Below are 21974 nucleotides of genomic sequence, written 5' to 3' on the forward strand. Positions count from 1 at the left end.
AACATTCAACACAATCATTCCCACAGTTCTGATTAAAAAGCTCCAAAACCTGAGTCTCCCTACCTCCCTCTGTAACTGGATCCTCAACTTCCTAACCAGCAGACCACAATCTGTGCAATCGGAAATAACATCTCCACCTCACTGACAATCAACACTGGCGCACCTCAGGGCTGTGTGCTTAGCACACTATCTACTCGCTCTACACCCATGACTGTTTGGCTAGGCACAGCTGAAATGCCATCTATAAATTTGCTGATGACAGAACCATTATTGGCAGAATTTCAGATGGTGACGAGTGGGCGTACAGGAGCGAGACGTATCAGCTGGTTGAGTCGTGTCGCAGCAACAACCTTACACTCAATGTCAATAACACCAAAGAACTGATTGTGGACTTCAGGAAGGGTAAGATAAGGAAACACACGCCAGTCCTCCTAGCAGGATCAGAAGTGGAAAGAGTGAGCAATTCCATGTTTCCATATCTCTGAGGATCTATCCTGGGCCTAACATATTGATGCAGTTACAAAGAAGGCACAACAGAGGTTATATTTCTTTAGGAATTTGAGGAAATTTGAATGTCATCAAAGACAAATTTTTACAAATGTACCATGGAGAACATTCTAACTGGCTGCAACGTCATTTGTAGGTAGGGGTGGGGGACTACTGCATAGGATTGAAATAATCTGCGGAGTGTTGTAAACCCAATCAGCTCCATCATGGGCACTAGCCTCCGTAGTATCCAGACATCCTCAAGGAGTGATGCCTCAAAAAGGTGGCATCCATCATTAAAGACCCCAATCACTCAGGACATGCCCTGTTCTCATTGTTACCATCAGGGAGGAGGTACAGAAGCCTGAAAGCACATACTCAACGATTCAGGAACAGCTTCTTCTCCTCTGCTGTGTGATTTCTGACTGGATACTTAACCCATGAACACTACTTCACCACATTTTTTATTTCTATTTTTGCACTACTTAATGATTATTTATTGATTTTTCCTTTAATAATTAGGAATTACATTGTACTGCTACCACAACGACAACAATTTCACGACATATGCTGGTGACATTAAACTTGATTCAGATTCCAATTGACAGGACAGGTAAAACTGGTTAAATACAGGATAAAGTTCTTCCCACAATGCTACATCAAACACTGTCAGGGAAGAGACCAATATAAGGCACAGAATAAAGCTCTCTTGCTATTTAAAATTACTAAACATTTTAAAGTGGGGATAATTTTATGCTGCAGATTTGAATATGCAAGAAACTGGTTGTCATTTCATTTCATTCTCGACCCTTACAGCAAACAAACTAAGGAGCCCTCAAGCCCAGAACATTCACAGGAAGGCATCTGTATAATAGAATTCTATTGTTGTCCTCTGGATCTGTGCAACATGTGGAGTGGGTGTCCCAAATGAAAGGGCAGACGTATTCTTGATCAACAATGGAAAAAATATTGCTTTTGTAAATTCTGCCAAACAGGACCAGGATCATTCAATAAAATTATTATTCAAGACTTGTGTAATTAACTTTTGGGTTGAGTGTGCTGCCCAAAATTTGCCTTTGCAAAAAAAAGAGAAATAATCTGAAGAGGTGGCTGGATATTTGGATCTCAAGTCATAGAGTGGGCAGAAAAACATGAAGATGTTGTTCAACATCAACCCTGATATGCCAATTGAAAAGACAATGGCTGATCTGCATTTCAGCTGTTTCACCACAATCCAATCTCCTTACCCTCGCTAAAGTAAACAAACTACTGAAGATATTGTCCACAGGTGGCAGCTACTCTAAGTCATCACTTCCCTGTGTGCGGTGAGGTGTTATGGTGGCTACTGGTGCAGCAGGTAGTGCTACTGCCCCACAGCCCTAGTGACCTGGGTTTGATTTTGGCCTCTGTCAATGCCCTTGTGAAGTCTACGTATTCTCCCCGTGATCTCATAGGTTTTCCAAGATGCTCTAGTTTCCTACCACATTATAAACATGTGCTGCGTGACAGGGTAATTGGTTACTGAGTGGGGCAAGGGTATGATTGGGGAATCAGTGTGACAATTATGGCCGTATGAAAAAGATCATGTGACCAAGAAATGAGTGGGATAAGGAATTGATGACCTTGCTTTGAGAACTGACAGACGTCAAAGTTCAAAGTTCATTTACACTTCATTGCCGTCAAACAATTGATACTAGAATGTACAATCATCACAGCAATACTTGATTCTGTGCTTCCTGCTCCCTGGATTACAAATATTAAATATCTAAAATGTTAAAAATAGTAAATATTAAAAATTTAAATAATAAATCATAAATAGAAAATAGAAAAATGGAAAGTAAGGTAGTGGGAAAAAAACCGAGAGACAGGTCCGGATATTTGGAGGGTACGGCCCAGATCCGGGTCAGGATCTGTTCAGCAGTCTTATCACAGTTGGAAAGAAGCTGTTCCCAAATCTGGCCGTACGAGTCTTCATGCTCCTGAGCCTTCTCCCGGAGGGAAGAGGGACAAAAAGTGTGTTGGCTGGGTGGGTCGTGTCCTTGATTATCCTGGCAGCACTGCTCCGACAGCGTACGGTGTAAAGTGAGTCCAAGGACGGAAGATTGGTTTGTGTGATGTGCTGCGCTGTGTTCACGATCTTCTGCAGCTTCTTTCGGTCTTGGACAGGACAACTTCCATACCAGGTTGTGATGCACCCTAGAAGAATGATTTCTACTGTGCATCTATAAAAATTAGTGAGAGGGTCTTAGGGGACAGGCCAAATTTCTTTAGTTTTCTCAGGAAGTAAAGGCGCTGGTGGGCCTTCTTGGCAGTGAACTCTGCTTGGTTGGACCAAGTCAGGTCATTTGTGATATTGACCCCAAGGAACTTAAAGATTTTGACCTGTTCCACTTGCGCACCACCGATGTAAATTAGGTCATGCGATCCGCTACTCCTTCTGAAGTCAACAACCAATTCCTTCGTCTTGCTGATGTTGAGGGATAGGTTATTGTCTTTGCACCATGCCACCAGGCTCTTAATTTCCTCTCTGTACTCAAACTCATCATTATTCGAGATACGGCCTACAATTGTTGTGTCATCAGCAAACTTATATATTGAGTTTGATGGAAACTTGGCTACACAATCTTGAGTGTACAGTGAGTACAGCAGGGGGCTGAGTACACAGCCTTGTGGGGCACTGGGGCTCAGAGTGATTGTAGAGGAGAGCTTGTCCCCTATTTTTACAGCCTGGGTTCTGTCTGTGAGGAAGTTGAAGATCCAGCTGCAGATCTGAGTGCTAAGGCCCAGGTTCCAGAGCATAGGAATCAGTTTATTTGGAATGATGGTATTAAAGGCAGAGCTGTAGTCAATGTATTTATTATGAAGTACATATGCTTTATACAACCTTGAGATTTGTTTTCTTGCAGGCAGCTACAGAATGTAATGGGCTAAATAGCTTCTTTCTCTGGTATAAGAAAATAAATAAAATATGAACACAAGGAAGTCTGAAGATGCTGGAAATCTAAAGCAACATAGACTGAACGTTGAAGGAACTCAGCAGGTCAGGCAGCATCCATGGAAAAGAGTGAACAGGGATGGGTCTTGGCCCGAAACGTCAACTGTTTACTCTTTTCCATGGATGCTGCCTGACCTGCTGAGTTCCTCCAGCATTCAGTCTGTGTTGCTAAGTAAACTATGAGATGATGGCTGAGTTCAAATTCTATGGTTCTGTTCCTAGACACTGTCAATTACAGGAAACGTTTGTCCCTACTGTATTCTGTCATCTCCTTCAACTATTTTAAATACTTTTTAGGGTGCGTTTCAAAGTATGTAACATTACACTGAATACCAAAGGTTTGTTGAAGAAACCTTATATATGAGGAACAGCTGTTCACCTCACAATAGCATTTATTTCACTTAAAGTTAAAAATCTGTCATTGGAAACCGCATTTTGAAATATCACTGATGAAAATGAAGATATAGATTTTAATATGTGAATTCAAAATATATTGTGGTGGTGGCATCCGTTAGTCTCGCAAGACCATGGATCTGCGCCTGGAAAGTCTTGCTTCAGTCTGTGTTAGAGCAGCGTCTGTTGTGGCTGTAGAGTCCCACACGGGAGTGACAGTCTCGGCTGCAGCAACTGCACTTGAAGGCGCTGTCCTCCAGTGTTGTCTTGGTGCTGTTTTTCCGATGAGTGCGCTTTTCTTCAGCAGCAAGCCTCAGCTTCTCTTCTCCTCTTTTTAGATCTCTGCGTAGTTCCAGCCTCCAGTGAGAGCAATCGCTTGCGATGTCCTCCCACCTCTCGATGTTCATTTTCAGTGACTTCATGTCTCTCTTGCAAATGATTTTAATATATTGGTAGAGATACATTTAACCACAAACCAATGCTTGCTGCCATAACACGTGGTTACAATTTGTGTTGTTGAGTAATTCTGGATTTGTGAAATAAGTGTATCTGTAGCACGATTTTCCTCAGAAATTGGGAAAGTGATCCTGCCACTATGGAGATGGAAAGTAGGCCATCGAAGCTCTTGGACATAAGAGTACACAAAATATGGGTCTTAAAACATAAGCATTTGGTATTTCATTCTGTTACTCCTTCACTCTGTATTGAGCAAGTTAATTCACCTTTCTCCCAAATAACATCTTCAAATAAAGCTGTTCTGTTTGAAGTACAAATGAAGAATACAAATTGGTTTGCTAGTATTAATTAATTTTTCCCATACTTCTTTCAACTCACGGTCCTCTGCGTTCACTGTTTATGACGCTGTTGCTTACACTGGGAATGCCAAATGGAACACCTCACTTCTGTTACTGTAAATCTCTACTTATATCCACACTCAGCTTCCTGCATTGCTAGTCCAATGAAGTTCAATGTAAATTCAGGCAACAGCAAGGCACCTTTCAATAAAACACATTAATAGCCTTCTCTCTCTTTTCATTATATCTTGGCACTTGTTTTATCCCTAGTAGCTACTTATTCTGATGAAAAATCATTAACATGAAAAGTTAACTCTTGTTCTCCCTCCCGAGATGCTGCCCGATTTGCTGAGCATAACTAGCACTGTCTTATCCATTAAACCTGCTTCTAAATAAGCCAAATGTCCTACTTCAATGTATCATTAAGAAGTATTTCAAATAAATGGGGCTAATTAGTATATTTAAATAGGCAGCCAGGAATTAAGTGCCAGTGCTGCACTAAATATAACACAACGGAGGGAATTAAACTCCCAGATGTTAAGCAGTTTTTGAGACATCAAATTAAAAGCAGAAAATGCTGGAAATATTCAGGCAAGACATCAGAGAAATCAGGGATGTGAAACATAATCTCCACTTCTCTTTTCACAGCTGCCTGACATCCAGCATCTTGTCTTTATGTTAGATTTCGTGTATCTACAGTTTTTTGGTTTTTAGATTTACCGAACTGCAAGCTCTGAAATTTAGAGAAGATTTGTCAAGGACTCTGTAAGAAGTTTGTACATTCTCCCTGTGACCGCGCCTATTTCCTCCGGAGGCTCCGGATTCACACACCCCTCATTGTAAATTGTCCCGTGAGGAGGCTGGGGTTAAATCAGGGGATTGCTAGGCAGCATGGCTCGAGATCCTACTCCTTGCCATATCTCAATAAATGAATAAATAAGTAGTCGATAATCATAGATTAATTCACTGAGGTGAGGGGAGAATGCTGCACAACTCTGGAAAATCAGTCACTACATTTTACTGGAATATCTCATGCATTTTGATAAAGGAATTGTAATTTGTAGATAACCCAAGCTGCTTAGTTTCCATTTTCAAGAAATTATAAAATAGATAATATTGTTTTACTAGTTAATAATTGCTATTAATTACAGATTAAATAATTAACTTTAATTACAGCTATTAAATACTAAATAAGCAATTAATGTCATTGAACACAAGGGCCACAGTGGGAGGCACTCTAACGTCAATGAGTAGTTTGGGAGTTCAAGTCCCAGTTCAGGTGTCTTATGATTTTGTACTTTCTTACTAGCTGTTAAAATCAGCCCTTGTCTGCTTTATTCTGTCAAACTCTGATATGACTACCTTAGTCCCACCCTTACCCAAATGCACCCCAAAGCACTTTGCTGGCTGTGAAGCACTTTTCTCATCTTGAAAGGTGCTCTTAAGTGCAAACAATTTTTGAAACAATTCTCGAAACAATTCTCTCACTCTCTTATCCAACGTTCCTCCCTTAACTATCTGCAAACAGAACAAGTGATCATTTTCCTCACTTGTTGTTTGCTGGACCTTGCTGTGCACTCTGCATACTTTGTAAGGCAGACCTCTGTGCTAATGACAAAGTCAGGTTTATTGACAAATGCACAAGAGCAATGATTAACTTATTGAGGTCCGAACAATCACGGTGACTGCGTTGGATTATAATCCAACAACCGAATTCCAGTCTAGATGGGGGAATCCCTAACCTGTCATCTCCCATCTCCCAAATCAATCTCTAGAGCCTTCAGTTTGTGAATATATTGTGAATGTTATGAGCCAACCATTATGCAGCCAAATGCCTTCAAAAACACCTTCAACTTTCGGAAAAGTATGTGACTGTTAGCCCTCCAAACAATTCACAAACAAGAGAAAATCTGCAGGTGCTGGAAATCCAGGCAACGCAAGCGAAATGTTCGAGGAACTCAGCAGGCCAGATAGCATCTATGGGAAAAAAGTATAGTCAACGTCTCGGGCTGAAACCCTTTGGCAGGACATCATTCCAAACAAATCATTCCATACACAAGTACATTGAGGATACAGTGCTGCAAGTACAAAGAAGATGCAACGCACGTAGACAATTAATATTTGAAGATGATGTAGACGCACAGATTCAGAAACTACTGGAAGGGACTTACTGGAAATACACAGGGCAGGAGAATTATTTTCCATGTAGCGTGAAGACTGAACATGCCCAGATCATTCCAATCAAAGTTACCATGAATAAAAGAGAATTAAAAGGCCTGCAATTCTTTCACTTTTGCTGACAGTGAGTCTGACAGACCATCAAATGGACCTTCTAAACACACATCTGCAGAGTCCACAACCCCACCACCCATCTCGCTAAAACCCAGCCACGCAGCACTTGCCCAGTGATAACCAGCAATCCTTATAAGGATGAGCCAGCTTCCAACATCTGTGTCATAGCCACAGTTCAGGGTCAGAGAAATGAGGGTGGGACCTGAAGCCTACGAGGAAATCCTTCATCTATACCAGTGTAACTTAACACTGTATAGTCAATGACTGTTTTTCTTTTAAAAGAGTAATTTTCCATATGTTTTTGTTTTCAAGAGACAACTATATCAAAGGATAACAATTAAAACACCATAATCGAAGTGTTCATTTGGCACAGGACACATGGACAGTGATTTCAAACATTTAAATAAAGGAAGATGACAGCAATAGTTATATGATCCCCCTCATTAAATCAGGCGATGTGTGGCCAAGTCCCTGAGGGGATAAGAGTAGGAGGCAGTCTAGTCACTGGTTTACAGAAATTGCATACTTCCCCACTGAAATGCAGCTGACTTATTGTAGGAACACTACAACAGAAACTCATATGGAACAGCAAGATGCAGCCAGAGCCAAATGTAATTGCACAATCCATCAAGTTTTATATCTCCAAGGCCAGTGTCATCATATTAAGTCTTTCAGTGTAAGGCAGAATAAATATCTGAAACTTCCAGTAAATCTGCAGCTGAGAAAATGGGATTCTGATAGAGAAATATGATAATAATTATTTCCAAATCATTTCATAAGATTCGGGAAATTCAAGTGGATACTGTTCAGCAAAACACTAAAATAGTATAGATGGTGTCGAAGATGACATGAAATTATCTTGATCAGTTAGGGATGTGGGCTGAGGACTGACTTTCCATCCAGGGTTGGATTTGTACAGAGAATGGGAAGCATTATGAAAAGAGTTTCACTAGAGGTGAAAGTGCATAGGTTTGCTGAAAGTGGCATCACAAGTAGATAGGATGTGAAGTAGGTGTTTCTTACGATGGCCTGGGAAGTTATGCTACAGTTATATAAGATGACGGTGAGGACGTACTTATTGTGTGTCGATTTGGTTGCCCTGTTAAAGATGTCCCTAAACCAGAAAGAGTGCAGAAAAGATTTACCAGGATGCTGCCTGAACTTGGGGGCTTGAATTACAAGGAGAGGTTGCACAGACTACAACTTTATTCTCTGCAACAAAGGACACTGAGGGGTTAGTTGATAGAATTATATAACACCATGAGAGGCACAGACAGGGTGAAAACACAGAATCATTTTCCCAGGGAGAGACACTAAAATCACAAGGGCACAGGTTTAAGATTAGGGGTGAGAGATTTACAATGGGTATCAGGGCAGCTTCTTCACACAGGGAGTGGTGGGTATTTGGAATGAGCAGCAATTTGAGGTTCCTGGGTGGCAACATCTCTGAGGATCTATTCTGGACCCAACATATCGATGCAGCTACAAAGAAGGCACAACAGCAGTTTTATTTCATTTGAAGTTTGAGGAGATTTGGTATGTCACCAAAGACACTCGCAAGCTTCTACAGTTGTACCATGGAGAACATTCTAACTGGCTGCATCATCGTCTGGTATGGGGAGGGGGCTACTGCACAGGATCGAAGTAGGCTGTAGAGAACTGTAAACTTAGCTCCATCATGGGCACTAGCCTCCGTCGAATTGAGGACATTTTCAAGGAGCAATGCCTCAAAAAGGCGGTGTCCATCATTAAGGACCCCCATTACCCAGGCCATGCCTTGTTCTCATTGCTACCACCAGGGAGGAGGTACAGGAGCCTGAAGGCACACACTCAATGAGTTAGGAAAGGCTCCTTCCCTTCTGCCATCCAATTCCTGAATGGACACTGAACCCATGAACACTACCTCACTACTATTTTTAATTTCTATTTTTGGAGGAGGGCACATTAGCAACATTTAAAAACCATCCGGGATAGGAGAGGTTTAGAGGGCTATGGATGAAATGTGTGCAGATGGGACTGGCTCGCTGGGCAACAGGGTGAGCAAGGTTGAGCTGAGCCAAAGGGCCGGTTTTTATGCAGTACGATTATGATATTTGATATGACATTTATAAGTCACATTTATATATCTGACACATTTCAGTGTCAGATGTCTATTAAATTTATTTATTTCCATGTATCATTGCTTTTGAACCATTCTACGGAAATTAATCTATGTTATATGCTGGGTTTCGCTATTGTTGGTCACGTTCAGAACAACTACATTGTCACAGTGTAATGCCAGACTGGATCCCACCAAAACGAGTCCCATGGTTACTTTCTGTCATTTGCTATGACTCCACTACCATAGTACCGATACTCCCTTCCGTCCACTCTCCCAACACTATCTGACTAACACTATCCCCAGTATCTCAAATTTCAACATTCCCAACTCCCTGATAGCTTCAGCTCTCCTTGACTCTTGCTGCTGCCACCCAGTCCATTGATACCTCAGCTCTCTAAGTACACTAACACCTCACGGTCCCTCCTTATAAGGCGTCAACCTTTTAATCTGCTTTTGGGATCCTTCTAGTTCCTCCAACAGGGCCCCTGATCTGCTCCAACCCTAACAATGCACCACTTCCACTGAAGCCAAGAGGCTCTGAACTCCCTGTCCTCCAATCACGGAGGTCCTAATCGAGCTTCTTATCACAAGCCTTTTCTGTTCCTGGGTGGTGCGGACTTATTTGTATGCTTCGCAGCTCGCAAAGGAATTTGTTGCTGAAGTCTGCGGTGGTGATCCTTCAACCAAAACACTCATTAGCATGCCACACTGCAACTATGCAGAAATCTATAATAGTACACTAGGTCGTTGTAGTGACTGCAGCTTCCTTACTCAATTCTTGATATTTTCCAAAATGGTTAGATTAAATTGTAATGTCACCAGGTACAACATATGCATCATTTAACGGACCCGTTCCATCAATCTTTCTCCTTCCAGAGCCCATATACACTTAAGGATTCTACTCACCACTTTTCTTCCATATCCTATGCTAATATAAGCACTAACTTGACCCATCCATTCAACCTCTGTCACAGTAAGACTAAACACAACTGTTTTATTATTTAGCTCTCCTCGCCATTTAATCTCTTGATCAAAAATTCTATATAAATGCTCCGGTCTCCAAAGGTAATCAAGCTCCAGTAACTTAAGCTATGCATATCAACCAGGTTCAGATTTAATATCATCGGTTATGTCGTGACATTTGTATTTGCAGCACAGATATGGATGGCAGAGGGGAAGAAGCTGTTCCTGAATCACTGAGTGTGTACCTTTAGGCTGCTGGACCTCTTCCTGATCGTAGCAACGGGCACAGGATGTGAACTGGGTGACGGGGGTCCTTAATGGCGGATGCCACCTTTTTGAGGCCTCACTGCTTGAAGATGTCCTGGGTACTTAACCAAACCGCCATTTTACAGGGGAGAAATCAGGGAATTCGAATCACAAAGATAGCTGAGGAGCATTGTCAACCCAGGAGAGGGAAAGTTGATTTGCCTTTTTCCTGTTCGTGTCCTCGCCTGCCCTCGGTGGTCTCAAGAACGTCAACTTTCCACAGCCAGCTAATAATGGTGGACACATCTTCGACTTTGCTCTAACAGAAGAGGGCATCAATCTCCTCTTCCTTCAATGACTGACAAATTAAATGTCATCATAGATAAAAGCATTTGGCACTTACTTAATTGAAGAAACCAGGAAAGGTGAGAAAGATTGTTCTACTGATACAATATTCATTACAATAAATTAACTTTCTATAGAATTCCTTACAAAGATATTTCAAATAAGTTATATAAAGAGGAATGCCAACATGGTGAACAAGCATGAGGGTAGGAGAGGGAAACAGAAAGATGAGGACAAGCAAAGTGGAGACAGAATTCAGAATCAGGTTTAATATCACCAGCATACTGTATGTCATGAAATTTGCCAACTTTGCAGCAGCAGTTCAATGCAATACTTGATAAATATAGAAAAAGTGAATTACAGTAAGTATATACCATATGCGTATATTAAATAATTAAATTAAGTAGTGAAAAAACAGAATTTTTTAAAAAAGTAGTGAGGCAGTGTACATGGATTCAGTGTCCAAGAGGAAATCGGATGGCAGAGGGGAAGCTGTCCCTGAATCACCGAGTGTGTACTTTCAGGCTTCTGTACCTCCTTCCTGATGGTAGCAACAAGAAGGTGGTGGATGACAAAAGAGAGTGAGCATTATTTTGGAAAATGGGAAACAATGAGATGGAATGACACAGGAGAGTGAAGAGTGTGAGGTTGGGATGGTGCCATCATGTATGAAGAGGGGCTGAAAACAGAAGCAATAAGGCTGAAGTCAAAAAAGACTGCAGAGGCTGAAATCTGGAACAATAAAACAGGTGGAATCTTCATAGAACTCAGGGGCTCAAGCAGCATCTTTGGAGGCAAAAGGGGCAAGTCATCATTTGAGGTCAAGACTCTGCACTGGGGCAGTAAAAGTTCAGAGAACTGAATAAATATAGCAACATATTGACAGAACAAGCAGCTGGTGAAAGTTAAGACCATGAAGAGGGGAGCAAAAAAGAGGTCTTGTGTAGAAGAGATGGAAAAAGAGATGGACAGAGTGCGCAGAAAGTGTCCGCAATTACCAATGACCAAAGATCAAGAACAAAATGAAAACATCCAATATATAATTAAACGTTAGGGCAGACAGCAAATTTTCAGACAGTTCAAAGCATGAATGAAGTGATTAGAACAGACTATATGAATATTTAAAAGCAGACATGCTTATGTCACTCTAAAATCATTGTGGAGAACAGTACAGATGGATCTATTTTTCATTTCATATTGGAGTTGTCTTTCCATAAGCAGTCATTAGGTAAATGCATGCATGAAATAATCTTAAAAGTCAGCTTCTCAGGATTGGAGCATGAACACCTGTGCCTTTTATCACCCACCTCGTCTCAGTTACTCCAAAACAGCCAATTATGAAATTAAGCCCTGCCTCCACACCTTTCCAAACACATTCCTTCAACATTTCTTTTGAAAAACTTAATGTGACTCCTTTGTCCAAAAAAAGGAGAAAGGAAGAAGGCAGAGAATTCAACTGCTGTTAGTGAAAAGGTGTGAGAGTCAACAATCCAAGAGGAAATGGCCAATCATTTAGGAAAGTTGGAGATAATGAAACCTAGTCAATACAGTTTTATAAAAGTTAAACTTACACTCGTTTGAATTCTCTGAGGATAAACCAGGGAGAAAAGTGTGTATTTAGATCTCCAAAATAGTCATAGTCATACTTTATTGACCCCAGGGCAAATTGGCAAGATGCTATATAAGAGGCTGGTGCAAAATCTGAATGCCCACAGTACTGTTGGGACCTGCTATGCTAGAACAAATTGAAAACTGGTTGTCTCATAGAGAACAGAACTGGATAAACAGGTTCTTTTCAGATAGAATGTGGTAACTATTGGAGTACCACAAGAAGCAATTCTTGACGCACAACTGTTCAGTATTTACATGATATTTTCTGGTGGAAGGGACGTTTCGTAAGGCTTCAAAATGTGCCCATGATAGAAAAATAGAAGGGCATGTTATGATAAGGATACTGTGATTTTGCCATGGGACATAGACTGAGTCAGTGGGGCAAAAGACTGGAAAATGAAGCGTGACCTGCAGAAATTTGAGATCATGCGCTTTGGTAGGAGAAAGCAACATGCAGATTATTATCTAAATGGTGAGAGACTGCAGGTGAGTAAAGTGTAGAGGGGCCTAGAAACTCTGGTGCATGAGTCTCAGAGCACCAGAAAGGCAAATGGTATTTTGACATTTATTACAAAGAGGTTCGAGTTTAACAATAGGGAGGTTTTGTTGTAATTGGAGGAGGAGCGAAATGATGATGGCGCTAAGCAGCAACTCCTTTGCTTTTATCTTCAGAAACAGCTCTATTTCCATCTTTAATATCTTTATTTTTCCCTTTCAGGATGCTTTTGAAGACCCTGACCTGGAGTTACACGCAGGCTTCGGTCCTTTGCGGGAATGGGAGCCACTCTTGGTGTTTCATAATTGGCTGTTGTTTGGCATGCCAATGGCTCAGCCTAAGAGTTCGGCTCGGCTTTGGAGACCTAGGATTTGGGGCTCTGGAGATAGGCAGATCGAAGGTCGGTGTCACGGCAGGAGACCCGTGTATTGTCGGGGGAGTCGGATGTCTATGGCTGTGCGCCCAGAAGCTCGAGATCTTTGAGCACAGAGCTTGAAAAAAGCATCATAACGGACTTTTAACATTGTAAACCAGCGAGTTGTTTATGTCTCCCTGCTCGCTTTGAAAAGGAGACACCTCTTTCTCCCTTATTAGGCAGAGAGAGAGCCTGTGGTATGTCGAATGCCGGGTGAACAATATAGTCTTTGGGGTAACTGCAAGTCTGTGTCTTTGCTGTTGCTTTACTCACGCTTGAGTGCTGGGTGGCGGGTGCCAATGCTTATTTTTTGCTGGTAGGGGGGGAGGAGGGATTGTTGCTTGCTGCCGCTTACATGCGGGAGGGAAGGGAGCTGGGGGGTGTACTTTGGGGTTCTAACACATAACTGTCGTTCATTCTTTGGGACACTCGGCACCCCTCTGTTTTCGCAGACACTTGCGAAGAACAAGCATTTCAAGATGTATATTGTATACATTTCTCTGACATTAAATGCACCTTTGAAACCTTTGAATTGTCCCGTTGGCCATCATGCCCCACATGAACTGCATAGTTTTGGTCCCCTTACCCTAAAATGAATATTGTAACATTCAAGGCTATATAAAGGAGCTATACAAAGCTTAATTCCTGGGACAAGAGGCTTGCCCTACCAAGAATAACTAAAAAAAAATGGACCTATATTCCTTAAAGTTTTGAATAATGAGAGGAAGCCTTATTCAAATCGAGTGGATTCCAGTTAATTAGGACACAGTGGGACTAGTACATCTTGTCTCAATTAAGTGGCTGCCTCTGTAAGCCAAAGTTTCATGGAAATAGTTACAAAGATATAGAAAAGACAAACTAAAGACAAATTGAGTAACAAATTATGTATTTAAATGAAATACAGAACTAATTAGACCACTACCAATACTTCTACTGTACTATAAAACTGTGTTCCTAATCGTTATTGACGGAGAAATTCATCCAGTGTACAATACTGTGTTCTTTTGATTGACTGTAAATGAACAAAATCAACGCAGACATCTAGTGCAAACAATGGACTGACTTCATGCAATGCTTCTGATGATTGCATTCTCCAAATTTTCATTTTCATTTAACATTCAAGATGATTGTCAATATCTTCAATTTTGTCTTAGTCCCTATCTTGTTGAAGTTGTGAAATCGTTCAATTTTCACTACCGGCCATTTCTGGCATCTCCAAGCCTGAATGCTTGAAACCACGCCGAGCAAAGCTGTTGCGAATTGTTTTACTGCTTATTTCTTGCCAGTTATCAGTGACAAAAATCACTGCTTTTTGAACACAAACACACATAACTGACTCTATTTAAAAACTCAAACAAGAGAAAAATCTGCTGATGCTGAAAATCCAGAGCAATACACACAAAATGCTGGAGGAACTCAGCAGGTCAGGCAGCATCTATGGGAAAGAGTACAGTCGATGTTTTGGGCCGAGACCCTTCGGCAGGACTGGAGAAAAGACGAGGAGTCAGAGTAAGAAGGTGGGGGTGGGGGGGAGAAAGAAACACCAGGAGATAGGTGAAACCCAGAGGGGAGGGGAGCCAGCTCTTTACTTCAGCCCTCCCCCCTCCCAGTTTCACCTATCACCTTCTTACTTTGACTCCTCATCCTTTTTCTCTCCAGTCTTGTTGAAGGATCTTGGTCCGAAACGTGGACTGTACTCTTTCCCATAGATGCTGCCTGGCCTGCTGAGTTCCTCCAGCATTTTGGGAGTGTTGCTTCTATTTAAAAATTGTTCACTCTAAGCACAGTGTAGTGTCTAACGGCCACCTAATGCACGTGACTGATGTTAGATAGAAACTGTTCAGCAAGTCTCCTGTCCCAATTAAGCAGCATGGTGGCCCAAATAAATTATGGGAATCCCAGCTAGTTCTCCATTAGCTTTTGTTCTTTAAGCGTTGTCCCAAATACGCAGCTGCCCTGATTAACCGATGGTCCAATTAACCAGAATCCACTGTATATAAGACCCAATAAGAGCTCGACAGGGTAGATGTTGGGATGTTTCCATTCTGGAATAGTCTTAAACAAGGGAACATTACTGCAATATATAAAAGGCTAGTAATTTAAAACTGAGTGTGTAGAAATTTCTTCTTGCAGAGGATGGTGAATCTCTGGAATATTTTATCTCAGGAGGTATGGGGATTGTAATATAAGAAGTATTCAAAGTGGAGGTAGTTAAATAGTTGATATATCCATGAAAAGAGGGGTATGGAAAAATGGCAGAGAGGTTGAGGCCAGCCACGGTTACATTAAATGGTGGGGCAGGCTGGGACGGCCGGATGGCCTGCTCCTGTTCCTATTTTTCTTGATGGTGCTCGACAGTGATGGCATCTCAAGCAGAAGAAAACCTTGGTGAACTCTGGGAAAAGAAGTATTCAGCACAGGCTCCCATTAACTGCCCTATACTTGCCTCTCCAGTGGTAACATGCAAATAATAATCATGCATCATCAAAACATTGTAAAATGTCATCCCTTACCGTCCCTACTTTACAAGTCGCTAACAAATTAGGGCGGGTTTGCAAACAGTCTGGCACGTTTTGACCTCAACTGTTTTCACACCTATTGCAAAAACAACCTGCCCCTCCACTCTTTTCCTGCCTTAGTTCGGCCTGAATGAGAATTTACAGGGTACAGCGTAAAACATTCTATACACGGAAGAAGATTATGATTCTTTATTGCATCAGGCTAGGGATATCAGACTAATCCCAAAATAGCAGGACAACGTTAAATGTTTCTTTTTGAACCAGACTTTTGGCTAATGCCTTTTAGTTAATGTGTACGCACTCATTTCTCCAATAGCCCCTCTGAGGGATTTGCACTTTCCTCAATAGGAGCTACATACCTACATCGTTCCATGATAGGGCACATTATCATACCTATCTTGTACTGTACATGCTTCCACCACTTTATGTAAGTGAAATTAAAGACTGTGGTTGTCTAATGCAAAGAGGCGGGGAATGGAGTGCTATAGTCCAGCTGCGGGTCAATGGGTCTAAACAGCGTAACAGATTGGCACAGACTAGATGGGCCAAAAGGCCTGTTTCTGTGCTGTAACACTATGAATCAGCTTGCACAAAGCGCTTACTTGTAAAGGATGGTTTTAAGTTCCAGAAAGTAACCACAGCACTGAAACAGAAATCTCCCTGGCTGGAACCCACAGAACCACTATTGGATTAAATATGGATCACTACAAGTTAAAGAGCAACATCTTTCTCAATAAGGTAAATTTTATGTTAGCTCACAATGATTATGCTGATGAGGTATGACTTCTCATAATGTGCTCAACTATGAGATGGGAGTGCAACGTAGCCCTCAATAAATGCCTAAGTATGTGTGCCTTTCACCAAGAGCAATCTAAACCAGTAAGCCAACTTGATTAGATCTCTTGTGAATGATGGGAACGCGAAGTCAATTATAAACTTAAAATTCACACAAGAGGTAATGGGAAGCCAGGACTTTCTCCTGCAATGTTATTGAGGCTAGAACCTAGCTGAAAATTGTAAAACTCAAAGACTGCTGAGCTTGTTAGATAACTTATTAAAAATTGCAAAACCAAAATGAGTAAATAAGAGTCATATACATGTTACCCGTGATCTTATTGTGCACTGGAACGGGCAAAAAAACACCAAATAGTCAAATCCAGCTCATATGTTCTTAACGCTTTAAACACCATCATTGCAAAGCGATTAGCTAACGCAATGGAACTAAATTTGGAGTTTTGGTAACAACGGGCAGTGCAAGTAACTATTGAGTCATTACTAGAATAGAAGCTGTGAACTTCTAGTCTTATTAAAAGAGGCGTAGCAAAAAGCATCACACTCACCGTGTACAGCTCATTCAGGACTTTCATCAAATCTTCATGTAGTTGAACACCAACCTCTTTACTCTGCATTGAAAGAGAGAGATGGGTTAAACAAGATTCAAGCAAGCCATCCTTTCTTTATTTCAGAGGACTGATGATGCAAAATCAAACAGGAGGGTACGCTGAAATAAGGATGTTTAGACATAATATAGAAAGATTGAATGAGTAGGAAAATACTTGACAAATCATGTTTAAGGTATTGGGAAATGCAAAGTCATGCACTTCAGTAGGAGAAATCAAAAGGTGGTCTACTGTTTAAATGGGGGAAATTATGAATCTCTTTATGAATAAAGACCTCAATGACTACAGACCGGTGGCATTGACCTCCCACATCATGAAGACCCTGGAGAGACTTGTTCTGGAGCTGCTCCGGCCTATGGTCAGGCCACACTTAGATCCCCTCCAGTTCGCCTACCAGCCCCGACTAGGAGTTGAGGATGCCATCGTCTACCTGCTGAACCGTGTCTACGCCCACCTGGACAAGTCAGCGAGCACTGTGAGGGTCATGTTTTTTTGACTTCTCCAGTGCGTTCAACACCATCTGCCCTGCTCTGCTGGGGGAGAAGCTGACAGCGATGCAGGTGGATGCTTCCCTGGTATCATGGATTCTTGATTACCTGACTGGTAGACCACAGTACGTGTGCTTGCAACACTGTGTGTCCGACACAGTGATCAGCAGCACTGGGGCTCCACAGGGGACTGTCTTGTCTCCCTTTCTCTTCACCATTTACACCTCGGACTTCAACTACTGCACAGAGTCTTGTCATCTTCAGAAGTTTTCGGATGACTCTGCCATAGTTGGATGTATCAGCAAGGGAGATGACGTTGAGTACAGGGCTACGGTAGGAAACTTTGTCACATGGTGTGAGCAGAATTATCTGCAGCTTAATGTGAAAAAGACTAAGGAGCTGGTGGTAGACCTGAGGAGAGCTAGGGTACCGGTGACCCCTGTTTCCATCCAGGGGGTCAGTGTGGACATGGTGGAGGATTACAAATACCTGGGGATACGAATTGACAATAAACTGGACTGGTCAAAGAACACTGAGGCTGTCTACAAGAACGGTCAGAGCCGTCTCTATTTCCTGAGGAGACTGAGGTCCTTTAACGTCTGCCGGACGATGCTGAGGATGTTCTACGAGTCTGTGGTGGCCAGTGCTATCATGTTTGCTGTTGTGTGCTGGGGCAGCAGGCTGAGGGTAGCAGACACCAACAGAATCAACAAACTTATTCGTAAGGCCAGTGATGTTGTGGGGATGGAACTGGACTCTCTCACGATGGTGTCTGAAAAGAGGATGCTGTCCAAGTTGCATGCCATCTTGGTCAATGTCTCCCATCCACTACATAATGTACTGGGTGGGCACAGGAGTACATTCAGCCAGAGACTCATTCCACCGAGATGCAGCACAGAGCGTCATAGGAAGTCATTCCTGCCTGTGGCCATCAAACTTTACAACTCCTCCCTTGGAGGGTCAGACACCCTGAGCCGTTAGGCTGGTCCTGGACTTATTTCATAATTTACTGGCATAATTTACATATTACTATTTAACTATTTATGGTTCTATTACTATTTATTATTTATGGTGCAACTGTAACGAAAACCAATTTCCCCCGGGGTCAATAAAGTATGACTATGACTATGACTAAAATATAATAAGTTAGCATGCAAATAGAGTAAACAATGAATGCAGCAATTTTTATATTGCTGTGGTGTTGGAGTGTAAAATTAATACATATTGTTACCGAGTATTGATGAGACCTCAGAGTTTGGTTTCCTTCCTTAAGAAAGTAGCTATTAGTATAAGGGGCAGTGCATAAGAAATTCTCCATGCAAATTTCTGGGATGATAGCGTTGCTTTACCACAAACAGCTGAAGAGATTAGAGTTATAATGTTTGGTGTTAAAAAGAATGAGGAGCGATCTTAAAGAAACATGTAAGATCTACCAAGGTAGATACTGAAATGTTTCTACTTGGGGCTCGGTCTCAAAAGAAGGGCCATGGTTAGAAGATAAAAGAGCATTTTTAAGAAACTGAAATGCCTAGGAACTCTTTCTCGTAGTGGATGGTGAATCTCTGGGATCCTCTACACGAAAGAGTTGAGTGGAGGCAAGATCGCAGGAGGTGTTTAAAGTGGAGGCAGGTAGAATTTTGAAAGGTTGAGGAACTGAGGGTTTTGTGGAACTGGCAAAGAAGAGGAGTGTAATCTTAGGCCAGATCACTCACGATCACATGGGACCAGGTGGTCTACTTCATGTTTTATTTTTGGGAAATTTAGACTTCTCAGTGGGCCATACACAATAATAAAAGGATGCCTTGCATTTAGTCCAAATTGACAAACTATTGAGTTATGCCTATGTTTAAATAATGCCCACACAACTGCAAAGCTCTTGCAGTGAAAATCCAGGACTGGACATCTACAATTAAATAACTGTAAGGGAAAGAACACTGCAAGAACAAGTAGAGAGGGTGGGGTAGACAGAGACAAAGTTAGAGAAGAAAAAGAGAAAAATTAAAGCAGCTAAAATTAGAAGATACAGATTACAGAATTAAAACCAAAATAATGCTCCAAAATTTTATTATTTCTTAATAAAAAACAAAACCCTGTCACTAAGGCCTTTTACATTGCAATGAGTTCTACCCAGCTGAGTGTAATGAAGGTCCATGCCTATTTGACAGAGGGTCCCACTATCGGCAAAGGGCAGATTAAGAGCAGTTTCTCAGACCAATCTGCCTTTTGTTTGGCTCTGCTGCTTAGACAGCACACAAGAAAGATGGCATGAGGCAACTGACTCATTTCCCGATTCCCGACACTTTCGTATCATCTACAAATTGGAAGTCATGAGTTTAGTTCATCCACTTGCTTGGACAAGAGCCAGTAATGTTAAAAATGCTCAAAACCATCCAAGGCTAAGCATTTAAGCTAAGGCTGACATCTACATTATTTATTATTATATTGTAATTTGTCCTCTACTGTGTCTATTGACTTGTTTATTATTTATTGTACTGCCCACGCTGTTTTGTGCACCTTATGTAGTCCTGTGTAGGTCTGTAGTCTAGTGTAGTTTTTGTGTTGTCTTACGTAGTCTAGTGTAGCCTTGTGTTGTCTCACTTAGTCTAGTGTAGTTTTGTGTTGTTTCATGTAGCACCATGGTCCTGGAGGAATGTTGTTTCATTTTTACTGTGTATTGTACCAGCAGTTTATGGTCGAAATGACAATAAAAAGTGACTTGACTTGATTAATGTTATTGAAACAATTATCAAAACACTACTTATGCTTCAAGGGCTGGTAAATTAGCATAGAAGGACTGGAAGAAAAGTATTTCTGGATGTTAAAGGACAAATTAGCAGCTAATACAATGATTTCAGTATCAGCTCTACCCAGTCATGAAAGAATACTGCATCATTGTCTCAGAGAATGTCACATTTCAGGGTGGGGCATGGGAGGACTAATGCTCAAAGACAGTGGAGAGAATGCAAAAGTGTGTCATATACAAGAATAAGATACTATATATATAAAATCTGCTTTAAGCAGCAATATTTTGAGAGAAGTATTCAAGACAAGGCACATTGAAAGTAGTCATTTTACTAACTCAGTCGTCCAGCCCAGAATGAGATACTGCACATGTAAACGCAGAATATAAATTTCACAACTTTTCCCGAAAGTTAACTTTAACCTCTGCTGATCTGCTTATTTGTGACCTTCCTACACTCTACAACTTTATGGCAGTAAATTACATTGATGCTCCTTACGGCAAAGGACAGCATCACAAAGTGGGCAGGACCACCTTGTGGTGCCATGCTTTGCCAAAGACCAATGCAGTTCACATACCTTCGAGTCCGGACAGGAAGAGCATGCACAGGAATGGAAATCTGACTTGGAGAATATGCGCTCAATTTATATATGATAAATTTATTGATTAATGGGGCTCTTGACCCTGCAACATTCAATGCAGTAGCGAGAAACCTGGAGGGGAGTCGGTTCACGAGCCTGCTTCTCTCGTCCTTCATGTTAGCACAAGCCACGAGTTTGGAATCTGCCTGGGTGAATTACTGCGGCACATTTTTGTTGATAGTATAAGACAGCCTGGTGACAGAAAGACTAAGTGTTTTTAATAGCACTAAGAACTGGGTGGCATGGAGCCAGCAACTTGACCCTGTGTGGCAGGGAATCTTTTTGGTACACAATTATTAAAGTAAGTGGAGAAATTTCAGTCCTACTCCTGCCTGTGTATTGTAGACTGAGGAAAGATTTGGGATTTAGAGACTGTGCCATTGACTACATGACAACGTACTTATGACCTTTGGGTCACTGCCAAACATAAGAGAGTTTAACCCCAAAAGCCAACCATAATCTGCCACAACCTCCTGGTTGAAAAGGACTCTCCCACCACCAAAATGGAAGTGTTATTATGGGAAGGATTCAAACAGAAGTGAATGGACTAAGAACTAAGCCAGTGCACAATCCATTCGCCAACAAACTATGTTCTTATGTTTACTGCAGGCATATGTGTTTGATCTGTTTCCCCCCCAAGAAAAACAAGGGCAATATTTCAATTAAGAACATGAGGCAGGAGCTGGGATTGACAGAGACACCAAGAGTCAGCAATTCTCCTGTTTCAACTTCCACTTTTATACCCAGAGGTCTGAACGACTTCTCCTTTTCGACTGAACTTCGTGCGACTAACCCGTGCAACATTTGCAAAACATTAATGCCGAGTGTGAACTCTGCAAAGTGTGAAGCACCAACCATTGGCCCATGTAGATATGGGGTCGCTAATCACATTCATCAGTTTCCTTTAAGGGCAGCGTATTGTAATGGGATTTGCTTTATCATTCAAACAGTGTGCAATCATTCCATTTAGCTACTATAACAGATTATCTTGTAGTTTAGTTTTACTCTTTGAAGTTTCCTGTGTTCTTACAAGGCAATTATATAACAAT

General features: G+C 41.5%; 1 protein-coding gene across 2 annotated transcripts in view; it reads right to left on the minus strand.

Annotated features, from left to right (window-relative positions):
* srgap2 (SLIT-ROBO Rho GTPase activating protein 2) overlaps positions 1 to 21974 on the minus strand; it is a 198567-nt gene that overhangs the window by 49562 nt on the left and 127031 nt on the right. For both annotated transcript variants that reach the window (XM_063065453.1, XM_063065455.1), the window contains exon 4: positions 16997 to 17059. In XM_063065453.1, the coding sequence (XP_062921523.1) occupies positions 16997 to 17059 (63 nt within the window). The remainder of the gene's footprint in view (positions 1 to 16996; positions 17060 to 21974) is intronic.

The sequence above is a fragment of the Mobula hypostoma genome, chromosome 13, assembly GCF_963921235.1.
Source record: "Mobula hypostoma chromosome 13, sMobHyp1.1, whole genome shotgun sequence".
Lineage (NCBI taxonomy): Eukaryota > Metazoa > Chordata > Chondrichthyes > Myliobatiformes > Myliobatidae > Mobula > Mobula hypostoma.